The 25,141-nt window shown below is 46.6% G+C and overlaps 1 protein-coding gene across 1 annotated transcript in view; it reads left to right on the top strand.

The window, feature by feature from the left end:
• The first annotated feature begins 3,542 nt into the window (after positions 1–3,542).
• Positions 3,543–25,141, top strand: part of LOC100346950 (calpain-13) — a 76,204-nt gene continuing 54,605 nt past the window's right edge. Inside the window, exons 1-2 of the mRNA XM_070069719.1 lie at positions 3,543–3,735; positions 23,317–23,548. Coding sequence (XP_069925820.1) covers positions 23,351–23,548 — 198 coding nt within the window. The 5' untranslated portion in view covers positions 3,543–3,735; positions 23,317–23,350. The remainder of the gene's footprint in view (positions 3,736–23,316; positions 23,549–25,141) is intronic.

A 25,141-nucleotide genomic window follows, 5' to 3' on the forward strand; every position in this document is an offset into this window, starting at 1 on the left:
GAGTTTCCTTGATATTTGGGCTTATTTTTCATGTGTGTCTTCATAGAGCCTGCACCACTGGCTGGCTGTGTCCCCTTGGTTCCTGCCCTACATTCTTTGCCTGGCATGGGTAGTGGCCCAGGAATGGTTAGTAATGGAATGCTGGGGAGGAGATAGGGCTGGGAGAGGAAGATGAGGAGGCGAGGAAGGGAAGAGAGGGAGGAGGAGGAGTCCGGTCTCAGATCTGCGTGTTTTTGAGGAATGGCTAGAGGCTGGCAAGGCAGGCACTCAGGAGGCATTTACATGAATGAGTGAAGGGGCTCCCAAGGAAGTTGGCCTTCTGAAAATGGCAGACTCACACGGCCAGTAAGAAGGCTTCAAGAACTGCAGCCCTCGTTCATAAGGGGCGGCTGGGGACCTGGATTCTAATATGTGTGCGGTTTTCTTGTGACACATCAGAGCAACGTCACCGTCCTTCCTGTAGGACCCTGAGCAGCAGGGATGGCCTGGGCACCGGCTGAGGGAGGGTGGGGGACAGCCACAGCCCAGTGCTGATGACAATGGTACCTACAACCAGTCAGTGCCCAAGGAGCAACCGCAGCAGCGAAAGCTCAAGTGGCCGTGTAGACACAGGTAGTAGGTGTGGAGGCTTCGGCAGGCCTCAGCCACACAGCTGCCAGTGGATCAATGAAAGAGACAGAGCCTCAGTGGCAAGGAAAGCCACGTGCTGCATCTTGGAGTGGTGGGATGTGAGGGGCTTGGCACGCTCCTGTGACTGCCATGAGATTAACATGAGGTGTGTCCTGGGCTGGAATTCTCTGAAAAATGCAAATCACAGAGAATTGGCTCCTAAAGAGCACACAGGAGGGAGAGCATGAAAGGGCCAAGGTTTCCTCAAAGTAAACGGCCCCCCTGGAGCTGCACAGAGCCCTCTCTACAGACCCCCATTGCTTTTTTGAAAAAGTTTGAGATTTAATGCTATAACTAGTACTCAAACAGTATTTTTCACTTTATGTTTCTGTGTGGGAGCAAACTGTTGAAATCTTTACTTAATGTATGCTAAACTGATCTTCTGTATATAAAGAGAAATGAAAATGAATCTTGATGTGAATGGAAGGGGAGAGGGAGTGGGAAAGGGGAGGGTTGCGGGTGGGAGGGACGTTATGGGCGGAAGCCATTGTAATCCATAAGCTGTACTTTGGAAATTTATATTCATTAAATAAAAGTTAAAAAAAATGAAAAAAAAGTTTTTTTTTATTTACTTGAAGGGCAGAGTTACAGAGAAAGAGAGAAACACAGAAAGTGAGAAATCTTCTATTTGCTGGTTCACCCTCCAAATGAGCTCAATGGCCTGGCTGGACCAGGCTGAAGCCAGGAGCCTGGAACACCATCCAGATCTCCCATGCAGGTGACATGGGCTCAAGTACTTGGCTGGGCCATCTTCCGCTGCTTACTCAGGTGCACTAACAGAGAGTTGGATTGGAAGTGGAGCAAGCGGGATTAGAACCAGCACACTTATTGGATGCCAGTGTTGAAGGTGGCAACTTAACTCACTACAATACCAGCCCCAGTACCAGCCCCGTAAGCCATTATTCTGCACAGTTGTCACCGAAGTGACTCATTTGGGTACCAAACATTCCAATGGGAGATGGTTTCCTTTGAACCTAGTGCTCCCAACGGCTGCTCTAAACAGATAACTTGTCTGCTCTTAGGGGGAAAAAAATCTGCATTAGGAAATGGAAATCCTCCAGATGGTTTTCCTCAAGGCTCCATGTCTAGGTAGGCTCATGGGGGAATGACATTCTACAGAACTCCCCAACCATGTTTTTTGTTCCAAAACTGACTTTCAAAGGCACTATTAGTAAAATAGTTTTGTGCATGTTGTGCAAGTATTTGCTTATTTATTCACTAGCTATATTTATATAATGGTGTCTATGTATTGTTTCCGGTATTTATAGTTGAAAGTTCTAATAGGGTATTCCCAGGGGTCCTCCTTAATAAATATGAGGGAGGGGCCAGTACTGTGGCATAGTGGGCTAAGCCTCTGCCTGCGGTGCCAGCATCCCATATGGCCGCTTGTTTATGTCCCACCTGCTCCAGTTCCAATCCATCTCTTTGCTAATGGCCTGAGAAAGCAGTGAAAGATGGCCCAAATGCTTGGGCCCCCATACCCACTTGGGAGACCAATAGCAATCTCCTGGCTCCTGGCTTTAGTCTCGGTCATTGTAGCCATTTAGGGAGTGAACCAGCAGATGGAAGACCTTTGTCTCTCCCTTTGTGTGTAGCTCTGCCTCTCAAATAAATAAAATATTTTCAAAAATATGTGAGAGAGATGGGCAAGCAATGTGATCCTCACTTCACAGAAAAAGGAAACCAGGACTCAGAGAGAAGGGAGTCATCCAGGTCATAGAATCAAAACTCACAGAACCGGGGTGAAAACACACTTCTAGTCAGGCAGGCAGCTCCCTCCTCGTCCACTGTGCAGTCTCCCAGGCTGGTCGCAGCCACACTGTGCAGGGGCACGTGTTCTTCTGTCCCTGCTACTATTCATCTCTTCTACCCAGCACAGTTGGGGATGGATGAGCCCTAAGTGCTTCTACCAGTTCCACATTTCTACTTGCTTTGCTGCCTTTATCCCTGCATCCTTCAGCATAGGGGAAACCAGGTTGGCAGGAAGCGTTTGCTTCCTGTGCTTTATCTCCTTCTGGATCTTCCAGCTGGGAGGCTGTAGAAACCGTCCCCAGATCTTAATATGTCCAAGGAGTAAGGGATTCTGCAACTAGGAGCTGACATTTTGGCACAGTGTATTAAAATGCTGCTTGCCATGCCGTCATCCCATATTGGTGGGCTGGTTCAAGTACTAACTGCTAGTGCACCTGGGAAAGCAGCAGAAGATGGTCTAAGGACCTGGGCTTCTGCCATCCATGGAGGAGACCCAGATGGAGTTCCAGGCTCCTGGCTCTGACCTGCCCCAGCCCCAGCAGTTGTGGCCATTTTGGTGGTGAACCAGCAGATGGAGGATCTCTCTCTCTCTCCCCTCTGCTCCCCCATCACTCTACCTTTAAAATAAATCCATCATTAAAATGGATACTCTGCTCTCTTCTCTAGGAAGAAGATGCTGGCTCAGGAGAAAGCACCTGATTCATGTGCTAGAGTGGGCACACTCGATGAGAGGCACAGGGCTCAGCACTTTCCTGGGTGAGGATGGCACATGGAGGCAGGCTGCTACCCTGAGTCTTTTCTAAGCACATCCTGTGTGCTGAGGGAAAACACCAAATCCCTGAAGCGGGAGGAAAGTGAAGAAATGGAAAGATCTAGAACCATTGAAAACCACAAACAAGGCAGCTGAGAAATCAGCAGTTCAAGGTCACAGGGAATGAAGGGGGAATCAAGGGTTATGGGGAGGCTCTGGGGATCTTGCTAATTAAAAAAAAATCAGTATCCTCTCTCTCTCCCTCTGAGAGTTGCTGGTGTCACTGTTTAACTAAGGTGGAGCATTAGCAACCTGGTGTGCCCATATAAGGAAGAGCCAAAGAGGCAGACACTAGCAGCTGCCAGCCCTGCCGGTCTGCTGGCCGTTCTTCCCCCGAGACTGCCGCCCTCACCTGCCGGACCTCTCTCTCTGCCCGTCCTCTCTGCCACTCTCCATCCCGCGGAAGTGCTGCAGCTCAGCCTGTGGGCCTGCTCCGTCCCGAGCCAGCTCCCTGCAGGAAGGCTGCTGTCGGCACCCAGCAGACACACGTGTCTGGGAGTCAGGTACGGACTGAGTGGTGGTCTCCAGGAGCTCGGGGTCAGGACAGTCCTCCAAATGGTGCTGGCCTCCACGTTGCCCCAGAGAGCTTCTTTAGCTCACAGCAGCTGAGGCCCCACCCCCAGAGGGATATGGAAACTGGGGATGTGGAGGCAGATGGTTCAAGGATGGGCTCTATGAAAAACCAAGAGATGAGTTAGTTTTCTAAGAGAAACTCCTGTAAACTATGCAGTTGTGGTAGCCAGGATGTCAGTCATTGAGCTGCCTTTGCTATCTGCTAAAGTGACAACCTGGAGGGCTATGTTGACCGTAAGGGACACCCTGATGGTGGCCATCCTGTGCTCTTGGTTCACTGATGTATGGCCTCTGACATATAGTAGGAGTTTAAGAAATATTTGGTCAAAGGAGTAATGAGTCCCACCCTTTGTTTTCTAATTATTTAGCTTAACAGTTATATGAGAGACATTGAAAAAATGTGAATTAATCACAAAAGGCAGGTCGCTGTCACTTCAGAGGGTCAGGTGGTCCCTACACCCCACCAGCTGTGTCACTGCCTCATTCCCGTGTTTCTGCAGCTGTTGAACCTGCGTGACCTCTGAGATAGGATGCTGTTCTCAGGGAGACAGTTCTAGCTGGATAGCTCGACCCCAAACTAACCAGATTAGAGCAATGGCAGTGTTTCCCCTCTGTAGTTCCAGCTGGGCTGCCCTGTTTGTCCTGGGTCACACACAGAACACTGCTAACCCCCAAGTGGTGTTCGCTGGGTCTTTAGTCAGCAGATTCTCTGGAGTTCTCCCACCCTGTACCCAGCTTGACGGAACCTCTGTTTTTCTTTGCAGGGGTATGGGACGGGGCAGGTAGCAGCTACAGAAAGCCTTATGTATTTGTATCCTTGCATTGATTGATGAGTATACAGTAATCTACTTATTGTATAATAGGTAAGAGTTACATGTAGCATCAGCTCATTACTCCCAGTTTGTAGATGGAAAGCTGACTTACTGCCAAGTTCATGCCAAATGCAAATGACAGAGCTAGGGTTCTGTTGTGCCTGGTAGTCTGTCTTGTCCCTTGGTTACTTAATTATATTCAAGGATCCACTTGGAAGAATGCCTTAGAAGAAAAGCTGCTAACAAATACAGAAATTAGTGACTCACCTGCCACCCTGAGGGCATGCTTGATGTCAAGCTCTGTGTTAGCAGTGTGGCTTCAGGCATGCTTCTGAGCATCCCTTGGTCCTAGATTCCTCTTCACTAAATGTGATAGTAACAGTATCTGCCTCATCCAGCTATGGAAAAGTTATGTAAAAGTATTAGCAGTGACTTGCACAAGAAAAGTGCCCAAGAAATTTTAGTTATTGCTGTTGATATTCTTTTAGTCTGGGTTCTCTATAAAACAAAACCCGAGGCAGAGCAGAAGTGCTAGTACACTCACTGATCTGGGTGGGTACAAAACCAAGGCAGTGAGAGAAAAGCACAGAGAATGGGAGCTGTACAAGGTGATGGTCACTCCACAAAAAGACAAGGCCAGCCACCTGGGCCAAAGCAGGGCTCTGGTGGACTAGCTTAACAGAAACATTGTGTCTGTGTCCTTCATTAAGAAGGTGGAGAGGGAATTTATAAACCAGCTCCTCGTGTCTCCTATCTCTTCTTGTTCAAGGTTTGACCCCTGGTGAGTTGGCTCTACCACCCTGCTTCCTAGTTTGTGTTATCTGACCTCTTTCGCAATCACCAGTAATTCCGGATCCTAACCCTTGTGGCTTGGCACAAATCTGAATCCAGATGTGGTCACATCCTTGGCTGGGGGAACCGAGAGTCCCAGAGACAGGTGTGGCTAAGGGAACTTGAGACAGTGACTAGATATGTTCAATAAAGACCAAAGTATCATTGTTAATATTCTCTGGACATGGTGCAAAACTCTATTGATTCCTGGAATCACCTCTTTCCCATGAGAAAGCCAGGAAGAGGTTTTCAAGTGGGCTGGTCCATCCCACCATTGCTCAATCTTTGGAAGAAGTCAGGGTGAGCACATCTCAACCCCTCAAAGCTTAGCCTGGTGAGAAAGCCTAAGACCACACAGATGTCTAGAACAGAATCTAGAGAAGACTGTTAACTTCTTAACACCCCTGGAACTCAATTTATTTTCCTTCTTTTTAAGATTTATTTTATTTATTTGAAAGGCAGAGTTGCAGACAGACAGACAGACACACACACACACACATACACACACACACACACAGAGACAGAGAGAGAGAGAGAGAGATCTTCCATCTGCTGATTCATTCTGTGAATGGGCACAATGGCCGGGGCTGGGCCCAGCCAAAGCCAGGAGCCAAAAGCTTCATTCAGGTCTCCCATGTGGGTGCAGGGGCCCATGCACTTGGGCCATCTTCCACTGCTTTCCCAGGCCATTAGCAGGGAGCTGGATCAGAAATAGAACATCTGAGAATTGAACCAGTGCCCATATGGGACCGGATTTGCAGGCAGCGGCTTAACCCATTATACTACAATGCCAGCTCCGGGACTCTGTTTCTTGAATAAGTATTTTCTAAATTAGAATACCCAGAACATAAATTCTGGGCGTTGTTGCTGGGAACTCATTGATATAAAGTTTCTTTGATCAAATATTTGAACAAATGTTGCCTCCTCCTTTTCCCTCCTTGGAGACTCATGATTCAGATTTGTACATAAAGGCCCTGAGAAGACCAAAACAAAGGAATCGGCTGACCTGAGAGCACCAGCACTTTCCAGAACCACTGGTTGGAAGCACTGATTGGGGTCCTAGTGGCTCTGGGCTGTCTCTCTCTGTCTTGATCCCGAGTTCTCAGGGGACCTTCCTCGATTATGCACTACTTTTTGCTTTGCACAGACCTTTCTGAAAAGGAACAAGATATATATTGTGATATGGTGGGAGGCTGCAGGGTACATGGAAAGCTCACTAATCTGCAAAGTCAACAACCAGGAAAGCTCAGCCAAGCCTTGCTTCCTTGTCTTCATAATGAAAACAGAGGAATAAGGCACCCCAGGGGAACTCCCAGCCCCTTGTAACCTGGGATGTTCAGATAAAAGGGAGCAAAGAGTGCCCCTTACCCTCCTTACCTCGTCCTGAGTCTGTGGTTCAGACAATGGGTTGCTTCTACATTACTGGACCAAAAGAGGGCCAGGCCTCTGGGGTCAACATCCTTGTCCACCAAATAAGCCCTCAGGGACCTTTGGAACTGAGAGTGTCCATGACCTTGAAAGGAACAGCCCTTCCACCAGCACTGGGCCCTTGGCTGAAGGCTGGGTCAGCCCTGCCGTGCCCACCTCCTCTGCCTGTGGTTCAGGACCTGCCAGGAACTCCCACTCAGCTCAAGGACTAAGCTAGATCCCATCATGCCTATGCACCAAAGACGCACAGAGCCGTTGTCTCCATCATTAATGAGCGCATGTCTGCCTACAGGAGCTGCAGTATCTTCCCCCCAAGGGCACAAGGCAGGAGAGGTCATGGGCTCCCAAGCCATTGGACTGGGGGCCCTAGTCTTCTTAGTCAACCACTCTGTCTTCTCCCCAGTCTAATCTGTAGCCAGGAGCTGCTGCCAACCTGCTGAGCTTCCTCACTAATCTTCATCTCCCATAGCCCCAGCTTCCTCTCGGGAACTGAAGAGGCTTTCAGATGGCATTGCCTGTGGGACACATGCAGGCCAGAGGCTTTCTGAATAGGGTGGTTGCTGTGACCGGTGGCCTGGCCTGGGCACCTCGCTATAGCCCAGGGACTGTCTCCCCCTGCACTGCCTTGGAACCCTTGCCTGATCCCTCAGCCAGGTCACGTTCCCCAAGTGGGCTTAGGACTTGCCATGGCTCACTGACCGCCTCACCTGTTCTGGAATGCAGTCCAGGTAGGGGAGAGGTCGAGGGTTCTCCTGACCACATGCCCGTCTCTCCTCACCCTGCTCTTCTCTGCTCCCCTTCTGATTCTCACGCTGCCGCCCCGCCCACACTGGCACACACATTGACACAATTGTGCTTGAAGTTCACGCTCTTTTGTGCTGCTCTTTCACATAGGTACTACAGAAAAGTTCTTGGTTGTTTGTGTTCTATTTGAGATGCAGAGAGATGGTTGGGGGAGGGGAGGAAGAGAGAAATGGATTGATCCCATCTGCTGCTGCACTCCCCAGATGCCTTCAATGTCTGCTGTGCCAGGCTGAGGCAATGAACCAGGAACTTGATGGGGTTCTCCCATGTGGGTGGTAGGGACCCAACTTCTTGGGCCATCACTGCTGCCTCCCAGGGTGTGCACTTAGCAGGAAACTGGAATCTGGAATAGAGCCAGGATTGAACCAGGCACTCCAGTATGTGGAAATGGGATATGGGCATCCCAATAGGCAGCTTAACACAGGCCCAGTGCCTGCCCCTAACTCTTATATTTGAAGACTTTCTCATCCCATGTACACACACTGTCCCGGTTCCCAGAGATATGACCTTATGTGTTACATAGAAGCTTTCTTTCAAAAAAAATCTCAGAACAAGGAAGTTGATCTGGGCCTCCCTGGGAGCCACTGTCATGTATCCCTGAGCTCCTGGGGGGGATGGCTCCTTTAGCTGGGCTGCTGGCACTACTGGCTCTCTCTCCTCACCCCTGGCATCCCCAGGCCACAGTGGGAGAAGCCATCGGCAAAGCTGGAATCAGACTCCCAGTCCAGGGTTGGACCCGTTGCCAATGTGACCTCCACCCAGCCTGAGATGCCCAAAGTGACCAGACTGGGATGCCTGAGGTCACGGTCAGAGGCCCAGTGCTGGCCCTGCCATACCTGTCTCTCCCCTGTGCCATGGCCAGAGGCAGTGCTCTGGGGTGGGGATCTTTTGAGAGCTCCACCTGGAAGTCACAGTGATTGCATCTCTGTCTTCCTGCTGTGCGTTGGTAGCCACATCTGAGGGTAGGCACGCGTGGTGATTGTGGCCCATGGGGTGCTGGAAGCACATGAGAATGGGTATCCTCCCTGGCTGTCATCTCTGTATCTTGGCCTCTCCTCCATCCTCTGCCTCAGTGTCTGTCTCCCCTGACTGCTGTCCCTGGCTTGCTCTCTCTGTCTCTCGGCCTCTCTGGTTGAGACTCCCTGCCATCCTGCCTTTCTCTGTGTGGTCCCTCTGTCTTTATCCCAGCCATTGTCTATTTTTCTTTATCTCCCATACAATGAAACCTGAGACAGTAGGCTAAGAGTAAATCCTTTAAAGAACAAATGGATTATCTAAATGAATCTTCAGCTGCAAATAACCTTTTTAAAAAAAGAAAGAAAAATGTAAGGAAAAAGGACCCCAGGGCCTGTTCTCTCTGGTGAATGCCTTTGGGAAGTGAGCAGCTTGGAGCCTGGGTCCTGCCTGTGGTCTCTGTCTGAATGAGGGACCTGTGTGACCCAACAATTTAACTTGATCATGGCAGGCCCCAACCTCCTAAACCTAATCCGATTCCAAGAAAACATGAATCTGCTAAGTGGGAAGCACATCACTTCTTCATGGGTGAAAAAATAAATCTATGCCCAGAAATATTAAATGTTGGTGTTCCTGAGACACATATAGTTCTAGAACCCAGAAATGTTACTCTGCCATGTCCAAAGGCTACAACGGACAGTCTGCTCGGGAGCTGTAGAACCTGGGAAGAGTGCTCTGTGCTGGGTGTAGGCTGCAGCAGAAGGTAGACTCAAGACTTGTAGAACCCAGAAAGAGTGTTCTACTGGCTGTGGAGTCCACTGGAGATGTGTGGGGCCCAGAGTGTTCTACCATGTCCATGGACTACAATGGATGGTCTCCCAGAGAGCTTTCTGTGCCTTTAGCATCATCGAGTGATGCATCTCACAGACCTTTGAGGAAGCGTAAGGAGAATCCACCTAAATGTCATCAAAAGGAATAAAACGGTCAGTGGGTTCCTGTGTTACTATCTGCCCAACAGTAGCTTTTAGGGTGGATAAGTCCCTTAGTCTGAGTTCAACACATGAAGCAGTACAGTGGGTAAGTCCAGCCTCTTGTTGTTCCAGGTGGAGAGACGGAGGCTGGAGGCAGGAGCGACTTGTCCACAGCTCAGACACTTTAGTGGAGCGGCACAGATCCCTGCTGCCAGGCAGGTGTTCTCTGTCACCACCCGGGGTGTCCAGGGAGCTCTGAGTCCCCTTAGGCCACGAGTCCCAGAAGGAAGAGGGGAGGGGAGGGTGTCCTGACTGTGGAGCCCAGTGGGTAGAGGGTGGGGTGCCCTGACTGTGGAGCCCCAGTGGGTAGAGGGTGGGGTGTCCTGACTGTGGAGCCCAGTGGGTAGATGGTGGGGTGTCCTGACTGTGGAGCCCAGTGGGTAGACGGTGAGGTGTCCTGACTGTGGAGCCCAGTGGGTAGAGGGTGGGGTGCCCTGACTGTGGAGCCCAGTGGGTAGATGGTGGGGTGTCCTGACTGTGGAGCCCAGTGGGTAGACGGTGAGGTGTCCTGACTGTGGAGCCCAGTGGGTAGAGGGTGGGGTGCCCTGACTGTGGAGCCCAGTGGGTAGAGGGTGGGGTGTCCTGACTGTGGACCCCAGTGCGTAGAGGCGGGGTGTCCTGACTGTGGACCCCAGTGCGTAGCGTCTGGGTCTCTGCTGCCAAGCTGCCTCTCTCGGGGCAGTTGGCCTCCAGCTGAATCCAGCCACCAGCAGGAGGTGGACGGCTGTGTCCTGAGTGCTTATTTCCTTGGCACCTGCTCTAGGCCTGGGGAGCTTCACAGCTTTCTAAGTCAGAAACTACAAGAGGGGCTTCTCTCTCTTCTCCCTCTCCTGTGGCCTTTTGTGGCTTCTTTCAGAGGGTGAGGAGCACTCATTCACCCTCCACCCTCTCAGCTTGATTAAGCAGGAAGCAGGTGCCCCTCGGCGGGGGGGATAGTGACATCACCCTGCTTTCAGGCCAGACCACCAGCCCTGAAGCTGAGGGTAGGACAGCAGTCTACTCCAAACACAGCCCAAGCTTCTCCTGTTTGCTCACGAGCCTCAGTTTCCCCTTCTGCAAGCTGAGCTGTGCATACTCTTCCCCTGAGGGTGGCCTTTCTCAGGGCCATGAACCTACTAAAGAGCTTTCAGGCCACAAAGCCTGATTCAGAAGCAGAGACGGTTGCTAAATTCCACCTGTGAAATCTGACACTTCTGTCTGTTCTTACACTCAGACCCTCTCACACAGCTGGGCTTTGGAATTAGCCCTGTGGGAGCCTGCGTGGCGGCATAGCGGATAGAGCCACTGCCTGCAACCCCAGCATCCCGTATTGGTGCTGGTTCGAGTCCTGGCTGCTCCACTTCCAATCCAGCTCCCTGCTAATGCCCTGGAAAAAGCAGTGGAAGATGGCCCAAGTATGTAGGCCCATGCACCCATGTGGGAGACCCAGAAGAAGCTTCTGGCTTCAGCCTGGCCCAGCCTTGACCATTGCAACCATCAGTCTCTCCCTCCACCCCTTCTCTCTGTAGCTCTGACTTTCAAATAAATAAATATGAAATAGGCCTTTCATATTCTCCCAGCTTGGGTTAATTTGTACGTGCACAAAATGCTCTGTCTCTTGCCTCTCTGCCTACTGCTTCCCTCCTTCTCTCCCATCCATTTCTCCCTCTCTCTTTCTCTTCCCTCTCTTCTCTCTCCCCAAAGTGCTGAAGGGCGCTGAGGTGAAAGTGGTTTTGCTCAAGTTTCTTTACACAAAAGAGCAGTTAAGTGCCTTATTCGCTCCACTCGAGTGGACAAATGCCTCTCCACGTGTTGAGCAGTGTAATTAAACATGCATGCGCGAGAGGGCCAGGGCCTCTTCCCCACCCCCCTTCCCCGCTCCTTGTTGGAAGAGAGAGTGGCAGGCCCAGGCTTCAGGCTCTGATAGTTTTCATTCGAGCTGTGGAATCGTAATGGGTGTTGCAGGAACACTGTGGTGGGAAATGGATTGCTTCTCGTGCAGGGTGTGGGCACCGCTTCAAATGAGTATTTGTTAAGGGGAAGCCATCCCTTGTCGTGTTCTGCTACATTACATCAGATTTATGTCCATTGTTTGGAAAAGCACCAGCCAGGAGAGAGCTGTGTGCATCAGTTCTGGGTGGGGAACGATTGAATGCGGCTTCCTGTCTCTTAGCTGATTGAAAGCAAAATGCAAACAAAATCTCCTATTGTTGCAGGCTGGGCTGAGCACATCCTGCAGGTAGGGCCATCAGGGCAGCCCCTGTACCTGTCTGTGTGGGGCTCATGGAAACTGCTGTTTTGGATCCTGTGCCCAGCAGGAAGTGTCTCAGTGGTCTGGTGGTTGAAAATGTGAGGCTGAAAAAGACCAACCGTCGAGGGAGAGCCCAGCAGGTCCAAGGTGCCCAGGCCTGCTGCATTCAGGGGCTGTACGGGGCCACTCTTGACAACCAACCTCCCCTACATGGCTATTTCCACGGAATGGTGCTCTTGTCCAACTTCCCTCAGTAATTCGTGCCCTCAGCAGCTCCTTTGTCTATGTTGTCCAATGGGGCAGCCACTTGCTGCTTGTGGATATTTGCATTGAGATGCAAACAAATGAAAACGGGATAAAAAATTGGATTTCAACTTCTTAGTCACAAGGAGCATGTTGAGAATCAGTAGTCACCTGTGGCCAGTGGCTACTGAAGCGGACGGTGTAGATTTGGATGTTTCTAGGCTCACAGAAAGGTCTTGAATCAAAATCTCTCTCACTCTCTCTTTGGTAAAAGTACGGGCTAAAGTCTGGTTTTCTTCACAGGAGCAAAACCTTGAGGGTCAGATAAATAGGGAGACATAGGGTTACAGAGCCCATTTTGGGACCAGACTTGGTTAAATCCCAGCTATTTCTGACCAAGATTATTCTGGAAAAGCTGCAAGGGTGGGGTCTGATGTAGACCCCTTAGTCTGCCTTCCAGTTAGCATCTCTATGGTGCCAATTCTGCTTCCCAGAAGGGCTTTTCCACCCTCCTTGTACTCCTCAGTGGACAGCCCCCGCCAGTATGGCACATTTGGCCAGTTAGAAAAAGTCACCACCTCCAGGTGGATAGGAATGCACACCAGGAGAGCCTGCTGGTGAGCGGGGGTGCTTGCCGCTGCAGCCAGGTACTGACACTCAAACAGCCATCTCCAGACACCGCGGATGGTGTCAATGTGTCCCTAGAATTGAACACAGAAGACCCCCTGGGGGTCAATCGACAGCAGCTTTGTACAGCAACGTCTCACTGCCAAGGAGACTGTTTGGATCGGGAGGAATCTTAGTTAGCCTCCTTTTCAACAGGAAGTCAAGTAAGGCATACTTACAAAATGGGATTTACCCAGGCAGACCCACTCCTGGGACGTGCACACTTCACTTTCAGATGGGAAGGCAGATTTCCAGTTTCCTCTGTAAAATTCCATCTTTTTTTTTTTTTTTTTTTTTAAGATTTATTTATTTATTTGAAAGAGTTACACACACACACACACACACAGAGGTCTTTCATCTGCTGGTTCACTCCTCAACTGGCCGCAATGGCCAGAGCTGCACCAATCCAAAGCCAGGAGCCAGGAGCCAGGAGCTTCTTCTGAGTCTCCCATGCGGGTGCAGGGGCCCAAGGACCTGGGCCATCTTCCACTGCTTGCTAGGCCACAGCAGAGAGCTGGATCAGAAGTGGAGCAGCCAGGTCTCGAACTGGCGCCCATATGGGATGCCAGCACCTCAGGCCAGGGCATTAACCTGCTGTGCCACACTGCTGGCCCCCATCTTCTTGGTTTTGAGGTCATTTAGAATCTTAATTGTACCATCTGTTGGTTAATGGTTATTCCTGTATTTTTATTATTCAAAATGCTGAAAGACTTGAAAAGGATCTTCATTTTCATTTCAACAACTTCTTCCACAACTGCGATGAAATGTTGAACAGAGCAGGACAAGGAGAGCTCTGTGACTGTTACAGTGCAATGGTTCCAGGATAAATCAGAATCATTAATCTATCATCTCTGGGTCAAGTAGAAAATTCTACTCACTGCACTATACTTACTATGCTACAGTGCACTGCTGTACTACATGTTATACAACTCACCCCGTTTTACCATCTTACAGGTAGAGGACATAGGAGCTAAATTTAAAAAAAAAAAAAAGAAAGAAAAGGAAATGTCTGTATGTATCAGTATTGCTGCAAAGATAGTTTTGTAAAACTTTTTAAAAGCAAATGTTTTACATATTTTTGTCTTTCTCCAAAGTAGGGACTCTATATAGGGGTGTGAGTAGGGAGGAGAAGTGAAGGGAAATTAAATACTTGGCTTTAATGAGATTATTACCTGTTTTTAGAAATATCAGCATTATTTCCCAACAAACACTTAAAAATATCTCTTTGCAATTCCATCACAGAATTTGGCTATGAATACCAGGCTTCTTAAAAATATTATTTAGAACTATAAAAAATTTAAATCAGTGTTTTAGAAAAATGTGAATCACAAATAAATGTTCTCTTTTTTAGAAAGTCTCACAATGTTTCTTCTATTAAGTTCCTATAACAATTAACACATGAGAGTAGGTGTTTAGCCCCGCCATTAAGATGCCCTCATCCCAAATTGGAGTACCTGGCTTTGTGCCTGGCTCCAGTTCCTGTCTCCAGCTTCCTGCTAATATAATCCTGGGAAGTAGTAGTGATAGCTCAAGTAATTGTGTTCCTGGCTGCTACATGGGACACCTGGATTGTGTTCTTGGCTCCCACCTTTGGCCAACACACTCATCCATTGTGGGCACTTGAGGAGTGAGCCAGCAGACACGGATGCTTGCTCTTTAACAAATAAATAAGTATCTGAAAACAAAGATGAACATTTGGCTCAGCCTCTAAAAGTTAAACTGATAATTGTTTGTAATACATTTCTATCTGTGTGAAGTGGAGGATATCTGTTCATCAGTAGACACTGTAAAAACAAAGAGGATACACCTGAGTGGGAGAAGATACTGGTAACACAACCAATGAAAGACAAATGTCCAGTGTAGGGGAAGAATTCCTACAAATCAATAAATAAAAGACAACACAGTGGACAAATGGGTGTAAGATATAAGTATTCATTTCACCAGACAGGGAACGGTGAATGGGGAAGAAACATATTGAAAGATACTCAATCTTCACAGTAATCAGGGAAACAAATTAATACCACAGGGAGTTGCCCTTTCCACTCTCTAGACGGATACAAATAAGAAGCTTGCCAATACCAAGGGTGAATGAGGATTTATTGCAATGGGAGCTCTTACAGCGCTGGTGAGGTTGAAAACTGGCACAAGGACAGGAGATAGCTAGTTGTACAGAAGAGGAAGTGAGTGAAATCTAGCTACTTATTAACCTGATGGGGTTAAAAAAAAAGAGTTGCTGATGCATAAGTTGTATATTTAACTTTAGTTGTAACTGACATACAATAACTGAACATATCCTGTATACCTTGGTGAGGTTTTTTTTTTTTATTTTTTATTTTTTTGGGGGGACAGGCAGAGTTAGTGAGAGAGAGACAGAGAGAAACGTCTTCCTTTTTTTCCATTGGTTCACCCCCCAAATGGCCGCTATAGCCGGTGCACTGCGCTGGTCCGAAGTCAGGAGCCAGGTGCTTCCTCCTGGTCTCCCATGCGGGTGCAGGGTTCAAGGACTTGGGACATCCTCCCCTGCATTCCCCGGGCAACAGCAGAGAGCCGGACTGGAAGAGGAGCAACCGGGACAGAACCGGTGCCCCATGCCTTGGTTTTTACACATGTGAAACATCACTATACTCAATATATATTTCTATCACCCCAAAGGTTTTCTTACAACTCTTTTTAATGCATTGCTCCCTCCATTCCCATTTGTGAGTAACCACAGAATTTCTGTCATGGTACATTAATTTGCATTTCTAGGATTTTATATAAATGGACAATATGCTGTGTACTGTTTTGATTGGTTTCTCTCGGTATTTTTGTTTTTTTTTGAGATTTATTCATGTTGTGTCTATCAATAATTCATTCCTTTTTATTACTGAGTAGTGCTTTATTTTATGGTTATATTATGTCACAATGTGTATATTCATTCACCTTGTGACAGAGTTTGGGTTGTTTCCAGTTTTTGCTGTTAAGTGGAAGCCTGTGTTGAGCTTTTATCTACACAGCTTTGCAGGAACATAGCACTTTCATTTCTCTTGGGTGAATTCTTGGGACTGGAATGGCTGGATCATATGGTATGTGGATGTTTACCTTTTTAGGAAATGTTTAAGACATTTTTAAAGAGAAGTTTAGGAAAACTTATTGCCACTGTTTACTGATGTGTCTGTACCATTTTGTGTATCCACCACAATATTGTGAAGGTTCTGGCTGCTTTATTTTCTCACAATTACTCTCCTCTTTCCAATTTTAGGCTTTCTAAAGTCTATAATGACTTCTCAGTATGCTATTAATTTCTGTATCACTGGTGACTTATGGTTTGGGACATGTTTTCATGTTGATCATTGCCTGTACTTCCATGTTCTTCAGTAAAGTATCCATTCAGATCTTTTGATTGTTTTCATGGATTATTTTTCACTCATTATTTATCTCTTCTTTACATATTCTGAATACAAGTCCTTTTTTCTGATATATATGCCATGAACATTTTCTCCTGATCCAGATTTTCTTGTTTTCTTAATGATATCTCTTTAACCTTGCTAATGCCTAAGTTAACGTCCCTCTGCTTTTTTTTTTTCCTAGTAAGGCTTGTAAATTTTTCTGTGCTTTGTTGTAAAGATTTATGTTTTTGTTTATTTGCGAGGCAAAGTTGGAGAGAGGGAGAGACATAGAGAGAGATCTTCCATCCTCTGGTTCGCTCCCCAAATGGTCCCAATGACCAGGGCTGGGCCAGGCCAAAGCCAGGAACCAGGAGCTTCTTCTAGGTCTCCCTTGTGGGTGCCATGGGCCCAAGGACTTGGGCCATCTTCTGTTCTTTCCTTGCCTATTAGCAGGGAGCTGGATCGGAAGTGGAGCAGCCACGTCTGTAATTGGTTCCTTTGTGGGGTGCGGGTGTCTCAAGCAGAGGCTTAACCTGCTGTGCCAGAATGCCGTCCCCCAAGTTTTTATGTCTTATCAAATACATTTCCACTTGTCTCAATTGAGCAAATGTTTTCTCCAATGTTGTCTTTTGAAATGTAATTTTAAGATTTACCTTTAGGTCTATGGTCCTTTGCACTTGTGTGTATGGTGTGACGTGTAGTCCAGGTTTGTTTACCCTTTTCCATATGGCTAGCCTGTTGATACACTTTTATTGGGAGACTTTTATTTCCCCATGGAGCTGCCTTGGAACTTTTGTATTAGCTCACATAATTGACCATACACGTGTCTGGATTCTGCACACTGCTCCATCAATCTACCTGTCTATCTGTTTGCCCTTATTATAGATTTATAACATATATTAAAGCCCAATTAATTAAGTCTTCCAGTATTTTTCTTCTCTTGAAAATTTGGGCTATTTTAGGTCCTTTTCATTCAGATGTTTATTATAGCATCAGCTTGTTGATTTCTAATAAAAAGAATATGCTGGAGTTTTGGTTAGTATCATGTTGTGGAAATGCTATGGGTAAATAAATCGGGGGGGACTTGTCATCTGCTCATTACTGAATCTTTTAATCAACGACTCTGATATTTCTCTCCATTTATTTAGGTTTCCTTCAGTTTCTTTCATCAAAGATTTGTTGTTTTTTATGTAGAGATCTTTTGTTAGATATGTTCCTATGTCTTTTTTTTCTAAGTGCTACTATTTTCCTGTTGTTTCCTACTGTTTACTGCTATGATAGGAAATACAAGCTGTTTTTGGTATTAACCTTGTATCTGTGACCTTGCTAAGTTTAATTATTATTTGCAGTAGTTGTTTTGAGGATCTCCCACCATCAAGCTGTTAAAGTAGGGGCCACTTTTTCTCCTTTCTGATCTTTTGGTCTTTTATCTTTATTGCATGGGCTAGGACCTTCAGTACTATGGTTAATGTAGTGATAAGGGTGTCGCCACCTTCATTCTGACGACAAAGAGAAGAAAATACACTCTACTATTATTAAGCATGATGTTACCTGTAGGTTTTTTACAGGTTCCCGGAGTCCATTTAAGAGCGTTACCTACTGTTTCTAGTTTTCTCTGAGTTTTTTTGTTTGTTGGTTTTTGTTTTTTAAATCATCAATATATGTCTTTGTAGCCCTTCAATGCAGTGAAATGAAAACCAGTCTTCCATTCCTGGGACAAACTTAACTTAGTCATGATAAAATATCTATTTGTTTTATTACATTATTGCAAAGAGTTCATTTGCTAAAATTTTGTCAAGGGTCTTTGCATCCCTTTGCCTTCATTGGAGAATATTGGTCTGTAATTTTTTTTTCAGGGGGTGTATTTCTTTATGAGGTTTTGTTAGTATGGTGCTGAACTGATAAAATAAACTCAGCAGTGTCTGTTTCTCTTCTACTCTATTTTCTGAAGAATGTTATGTGAGATTTGTGTTACTTTGTTTTTGAAAGTATCATACATTTCATCAGTGAGATTTTGTGGGCCTGGGGATTTCTTTTTGAGAAAACCTTTGATTAGCAAATTGAGATTCTTTGCTGGGTATGGGATCATTCAGAGTTTCTGTTTCTTCTTATACCAACTTTGGTCAGCACATTTATATAGCTCATCAATTTTTTAGCATTGGATTGTATGTGGTATTTTCCTGTTAGTCTTTAATGTCTTCAGGATGCATGATGACAACCATTTTATCAATGATGATAGTGATATTTGCTCTCTCTCTTTAGATCTTTTTGGCTTGACTGGGAGAGTGTGTCCATTTTGTTGACAGATTTTTACTTTTCCTGTTTCCTCCATGGTCTATTTTATTAAGTTGTGCCCTTGTATTTGTTATTTGCTTATTATTTTTAGTTTTTTTTAAACCTGACTTATGACATCATCATTCATTCATGAGTTATTTGGGGTTTTCTTAAATATCCTATTGCTATGAAATCCAGCCTGCGCATTTTGTATAGAAGAACAACTGGGAGGAAGGGGGAAGGTGAGGTAATAATGCCCTTACCCTGTGCCCAGGCAGGTGTGATTTAGATTCAGCTGTGCCTATGTTTTCACAACTCTTCATTTTCAGGGTGGGGTAGAGGGAAGAAATGCAAGGAGTTATAGGACAAGATTAGAACCAGAAAAGTAACTAATAATGGGTGTTCTTGCCTAAGGCTTCATAGCTTACATCTCCTGTCTATTTTCTCATTGGGTTTTTGCATCAAGCATCCTTGGCGAAAGAAGAAACTTAGGTGCTCGGTGCTCAGGAAATTCCCTGGGGGTCAGAGAGCTATGAAGGGGCAGAATGAGGACTGGAGGCCGGGGATCCTGAAGTCATTTAACTTCTGTGAATCTTTTCTATGTATGTAACCATTCTCCAACAAAAGGGCTTGCCAGTCGTGTGTGTGAAACCCTGAAAGTGAACTTCAGTTTCTTCACTGAGGACTTCTTCGAGCTTGTTGTGAATCCCCGTAGAGACTGATCAGTATGAAATGTTTCCCAGAACAATTTGGCCACATAAGCTGCTGGTTATGATGCACATCAGAAAGCTACTGCTCCACAGGACACACCCAGGAAGAGCTGCTATGTGACATTCATTCTGACAACACCTGCCAGCAGTGCATTGAGTATCTGTTATGTGCCTGGTTTGGCGCCAGGTACTGGCAGACCAAAAATACTGTGGAACCCCATTAGCAGGATGTTCGCCTGCAATGACATGAACAGTTCAAAGAGAAAGGGAGAGCCTGGTAGGTGGGAGGGGTGTGTGTGTGTGTGTGTGTGTGTGTGTGTGTGTGTGTTGGGGCAGGGTTTGGGGGAGGAGTTGTTGAACAAGCTTCCCCTGCCTACCTTCCCTTTTTTCCACCAAGGTTCGTCTCTCAGTTGATGATGCTGTGGCACAGTGGGTTAAGCCACCGCCTACATTGCCAGCATCCCATGTAAGCACCATTCTAGTCCTGGCCGCTGCACTTCCAACCCAGCTCCCTGCTAATGCATCTGGGAGAGCAGCAACAGGTGGCCCAAATGGAAACTGAAAGTAGATGGAAGATACGTCTGTCTCTCCCTCTACCTCTGCCCACCCCCAACTCTGCCTTTAAATAAATACATCTTTAAAAAAAGATAAAGATTCTCCCCTCAGAGGTGCCCACCTCCTCCAGCATTAGATGTATTCCTGTGACTGGTCCCCATAGCCTTTCTGTTCCCCCTGGGCCTGGGCAGGCCAGTCAAGAGTGGTGAGCAGCAGCAGAGCTGAGGACACAGGTCTGGCCGCCCACTGTGGCCCTCGCCTCTGCCAGCCTCTCTGAGCCTAGCCTGTCCAGGGTATGAGCACATCCTCCTCTTGGGGCTGTTGGGTCTCTGCACATTCTCTCCACACCCAAAATAATTGCATCACATGGATAACTGGTATTAATTGACCCCTGTCCATTTACCTGTCCATGTGATAGGCATCTTACAAGTGTGGCTCCCTCTGCACCTCATAGCACCCCTATGATGTGTGTACCACTACTATCATCTCCACTTCACCAATGAGGAAAGTAAATACTAGAATGGGAGTTCCAGGGGCGGGCACTGTGGTGCAGCGGGTTAAAGCCCTGGCCTGAAGCACTTGCATCCCATGTGGGCATCGGTTCTAGTTCCGGCTGCTCATGTTCCCATCCAGCTCTCTACTATGGCCTGGGAAAGCAGTAGAAGATGGCCCAAGTCCTTGGGCCCCTGCATCCATGTGGGAGACCCAGAAGAAGCTCCTGGCTTCAGATCAACCCAGCTCCGACACTTGAGGCCACCTAGGGAATAAACCAGTCGATGGAAGACCTCTCTCTCTGTCTCTAGCTCTCTCTGTAAGTCTTTGAAATAAATAAAATAAATCTTTTTTTTTTTTTAAAAAGAATGGGAGTTCCTGAAGTCCAGCCAGGTCACTACCCCACCATGAGCAGTGGGGTTCTGCAGGTGGGCTGGGAACCAGTCAATTTTTTTTAAGATTTATTTATTTATTTATTTGAAAGTCAAAGTTTTTTAAAGATTTATTTTTTAATTTGAAAGTCCAACTTACACAAAGAGAGAAGGAGAGAATCCGCTGCCTCACTCCCCAACTGGCTGCAACAGCCAGAGCTGCTCTGATCCGAAGCCAGGATCCAGAAGCTTCTTGGGTTTCCCATGCAGGGTCATATGGGTACAGAGGCCCAAGGACTTGGGCCATCTTCTACTGCTTTCCCAGGCCATAGCAGGCGGTGGCTTTACCTGCTATGCCACAGCCCTGGCCCCCATGGGACCCAGTTTTATGATGCTGATGGAGATGTGAAGCAAGTCTTTAGATGTTCATTTTCTCCATACAAGTAAGGGCTGCTTGCTAGAATCCCCGATTGTGTTATTAAGGGTAACCAGTTTAATTTTCATAAACTAAAATTAGCTCACCACATGAGTTGATCTTATGTGCTAATATTTCACAGAGAGGTGGGAAGTTTGGCAAAGCTGTCCCTGAGCACACACGGAGAGCTGGTAAACCCACAATTTTCACAACTCTTCATTACCAGGTGTTACTGCCTTTGCCTTGAGTTGTCAATTTCTGTCACTGTTTTCTTGCTCTTGAATGATGTCTGGCTGTTATTTCAGCTTCATCACTGTTTATTTAATTTGTTGTGGACTTAACCCTATTGCGAATGGTGAGGCATATTGGATATTTCGACTTGTTATTTTACAAAAACTATGTTGAAGAAATGTATATATCATGTTAAGTAAAAACCGAATGAAATTGTGTATATTTAACCATTTTTTACCTTAGGTTAAACCATACAAAACTGACTATATTTAACCAAAATTACCTACAAATATGACAGTTACACATTGTTCCATCTACTAGCTCAAATATGAATTATTCATATCCTGTTTGCAAGACAATTGTATGTACAATTCCCCCCAAATTACATTTCATTGGTAATATTCTAATCTGTGAAATCTAAACAATTTGCCACATACAGTCATTTAGCTGTAAGAAAACTGCTAAGTTATTGTAAGTTTGCTTACAATCCTGATTGTAAGCTGATATTCTTTTCCTAAAAATCACTTGCTTAGGTTTGCATCACATTCTTGAACACATGATTCCTTTTCCCATGTGAGATGGGGAGAGGTGAGACACACAGATGCTGGGGTCTTTTGTGCCACCTAAGCAGACTGACAAAGAAGCTGTAAAAGCAGCACCTTGGGGTCTGAGGAGGTTTTCAAGCCCCACAAGCGTGGATTCTGCATCGAGACCCAGGCCAGCTCACAGGTACAGGATCTGATATATATATTGGCAGACAGTATCATCCTTATGGTGGCCTGAATGAAAAACCTCAGACTTACTCGACTTCTTTTTAGGGAAATTGGGGCATGCACATTCATTGAACGCCGACTGTATGTGTGTTCTTTTAGGTCAAACATCATGGAACACTACAACTAGCCCTGCAAGGGTGGGCTGATCAGTCCACACAGGTAGAGATGTAGCTGTCCAAGCTCTAGGATTAGCTCAGTATTGTAGACTTGATGGACATGGAAAGAAAACTTCAAAACCACGTGACCATTCTCCACCATGTCTTGTTTTTTACTCCTTCCCCCCTCCTTGCCATATTCAGTTTACCAACTAATCCTCTTGGTTCCACCTGAAGTCTCTCTCCCCTCTGCCATGTTCACTCTCCACTCTCTATCATTGTCTGTCCCATGGACAAGAGCAGCAGCCTCCTCACTTCTATCTCTTCTCATCCTCTCCACCTGGCTCCCAACTTGCTCCCTACATCACCACTGGACATCAGATCTGATCCATCTGATCAGACCCTACCTCTTCAGACCCTGCTTGCAGGATGTAAAACCCTTCAGAATCTGACTCTAACCCGTATTGCTGGCCATCTCTTCCAAAGTCCCTGCCATTAGCTCCCCCTGCCCCCTTCCCCACAAAACCAACAAAGCCTCCAGTGACTCTACATTCTGTCCAGTGCTCCAAGACATTTCCAGCCCAACTGCTGGACCTCCGTACACTGACCACTCGGGGTGCCCGTAGGCACTTTGGAAAGAAGTCAACCCATCCTGTGCCTGGCAATTTCCTCTTCCTGGAAGGCATAATTCAAAGGTCACTGCCAGTGAGAGAGTCATTCAGAGTGCCATGCAATTCACAGCTCCTCCTCTTTACTCCACCGGACTTTGTACACATTTTCAGTTGAACTCTTCCTGTTGGATGATATATATAGTTGTTGAAATGTCTTCAATCTTTCCCACTTGATAATGAGCCTCTAGGGGATAAAGATCATGTTGTATTTATATTTGGATTGCCAGTATTCCAGAGAACGCCTGGCACAGGTCAATGCTCAACCAGTGTCCATTAAATGTATCAATGGCCCGGTAGGCTCTCAGGTACATCGGAGCACACAGTGAAGCTGTTCAGTACAGCCGACTGAATGCAGATCTGGAGTAAGAATGTTGAATTCTACCTGAGGCTTGCCTACCCACTGGCCACGTCACCAGGAACAGCGTGGATCTGGGTCTCAGTCCTCCCACTTGTAAATGGAGGGAGGGTAGTGGACATCTGAGTACCCTTATAGACTCAGGGCTGATGATCCAAATGACTTGACAGCTCACTCCAGAAAATATCCCTTCTCTCACCAGAAAGAAACCATCTCCGAAGTTTCACAAGGGAGCCATGGCACAAAACTCCAGGCTTGTGGCGGAGTATTCCATCATCAAGTTCAAGGACCAGGACTTTAGCTCCTTGCGGGATCATTGCTTAAGCAGGCGCCAGCTCTTTGAGGATGAGACATTCCCTGCCACGGCTTCTTCCATAGGCCATAAGTTGCTCCAGGGAAAGAACCTGTCCAGACTGAAGTGGAAGCGGCCACACGTGAGTGAACCCCCAAGAACACACCCAGCTCTGGGACCCTTGGAGCACCTGCCTTGGTGCCTCCCACTAAAGGGAGGAAGGACTCAGAATGAAACTGGCCTGGTCCCTCTGCTACAGTGGTCAGTGCTTGCCCCACCTCTCTTTTATATTCACATGTTTAATCTTGTAGAAGCTTGATCACCTATAAAAGAATTTCAGACATCAGCCATCAAATTAAGGAGATATAGCAGGGCAACGTTCAACCCAGCCTCATTCCCACCCTAGCAGGTGTCCACTACTAGTTCTGTCTAGAAGCAAGGGGAGCCTGATTATTTTTTTAGAACAATCTCAATTCTAGGGTGTGAAGCTCCATGGGATATTTCTTAGCCGACTCATCATGGCTATAATCTTCTCAGGATTACTGTTGAGGCAAAAGATTAAGAACCACTGTGAGGGTTCTGAAACCCATTGCTGCTGTTGGTGCTTCTGCAAACTGATGGCAGAACCCAGACCAAGGGAAAACAGTATAATATCCAGTAAGTTAATGAATCTAATATCAGCAGTCATCACTAAACACTGACCAACCCACAAGCACTCTACTGAGATCTTTCAATATGGCCAGAGGAGGTTAAACAGAAAAGGAACTTTCTGGCTGTGGATACGTAGTGGATATCTTCTCCAGGGAAAAGTTGACGGCATCCAGCTGTATGGGAGACAGCCTCTTCCCTGCATCTAGACAGATTTGTAGCTTAGGGGAAGGGAAGCGTCCATGGGGATGAGGTTAGGCTTGAGGAGCTGCTTAAAGGAAGATGTGGGTATTTCAGCCTCCTAGGGTCTTTCTCATTATCCATCCTCAGTAAATCTCCACCAAGGACTTCATTCTTCTGACCTTCACCTCTCAAGGAGAGCTGAGGCAGGAACTCTATTTAAAGAAATTCTGAAGGGTCATTTTTTTCTTTGTTATTTTCAGAAGCTGAGATTCTTTTGGCGAGTATTCTTTTTTTTCACCTCACAAGGTGCTGAGCAATAGATGTGAGACTTTACCAGAATAGTGTTGAGGAATTTATAACATTTCTATTTAGAAAGAGCTGAGAGTTCCTTCTTATCTGATTCCAGCAACATCTCAACTTGTGATGTCTTTGGGGGACAAGGAGACACTGAGCAAACAGAATCAAAATGATTCACACAGATTCATGCAAGGTACCCAGATAGAGGCAGCCATGGTCACAGGTGCTTTCTCATTACTGACCTTGTCCACAAGTTTACCTGAATTCTGCCAGGGACTTGTTTCTCAGGGTAGACTCCTGACCACACATGCTGTTCTTTTCCTCACGTGGTACTTGAGTGCGTAACAGGGACTCTGCTAGGATTTGGATGAATGAATACATGAGTGAGTGAACAAATGAATGAATGACTCTGAGCCTTTAAATGTGACATTCCCTTGGGTCTCTTATCACAGCTGGCAACATGCATATTTTAGTAGAACTTTTGAGGACTTTCCGTGTGTCCTCTCTTCCTTTATCTCCTCTGTTTGCTCCCAATTTTATAGGAAGGTGAGTTGAGGCTCAACCAGGTGATGAGACTTGCCCAGGTGACATGGTTAGGGAAGGGAAG

This window comes from Oryctolagus cuniculus, chromosome 2 (assembly GCF_964237555.1).
Source record: "Oryctolagus cuniculus chromosome 2, mOryCun1.1, whole genome shotgun sequence".
Taxonomy (NCBI): domain Eukaryota; kingdom Metazoa; phylum Chordata; class Mammalia; order Lagomorpha; family Leporidae; genus Oryctolagus; species Oryctolagus cuniculus.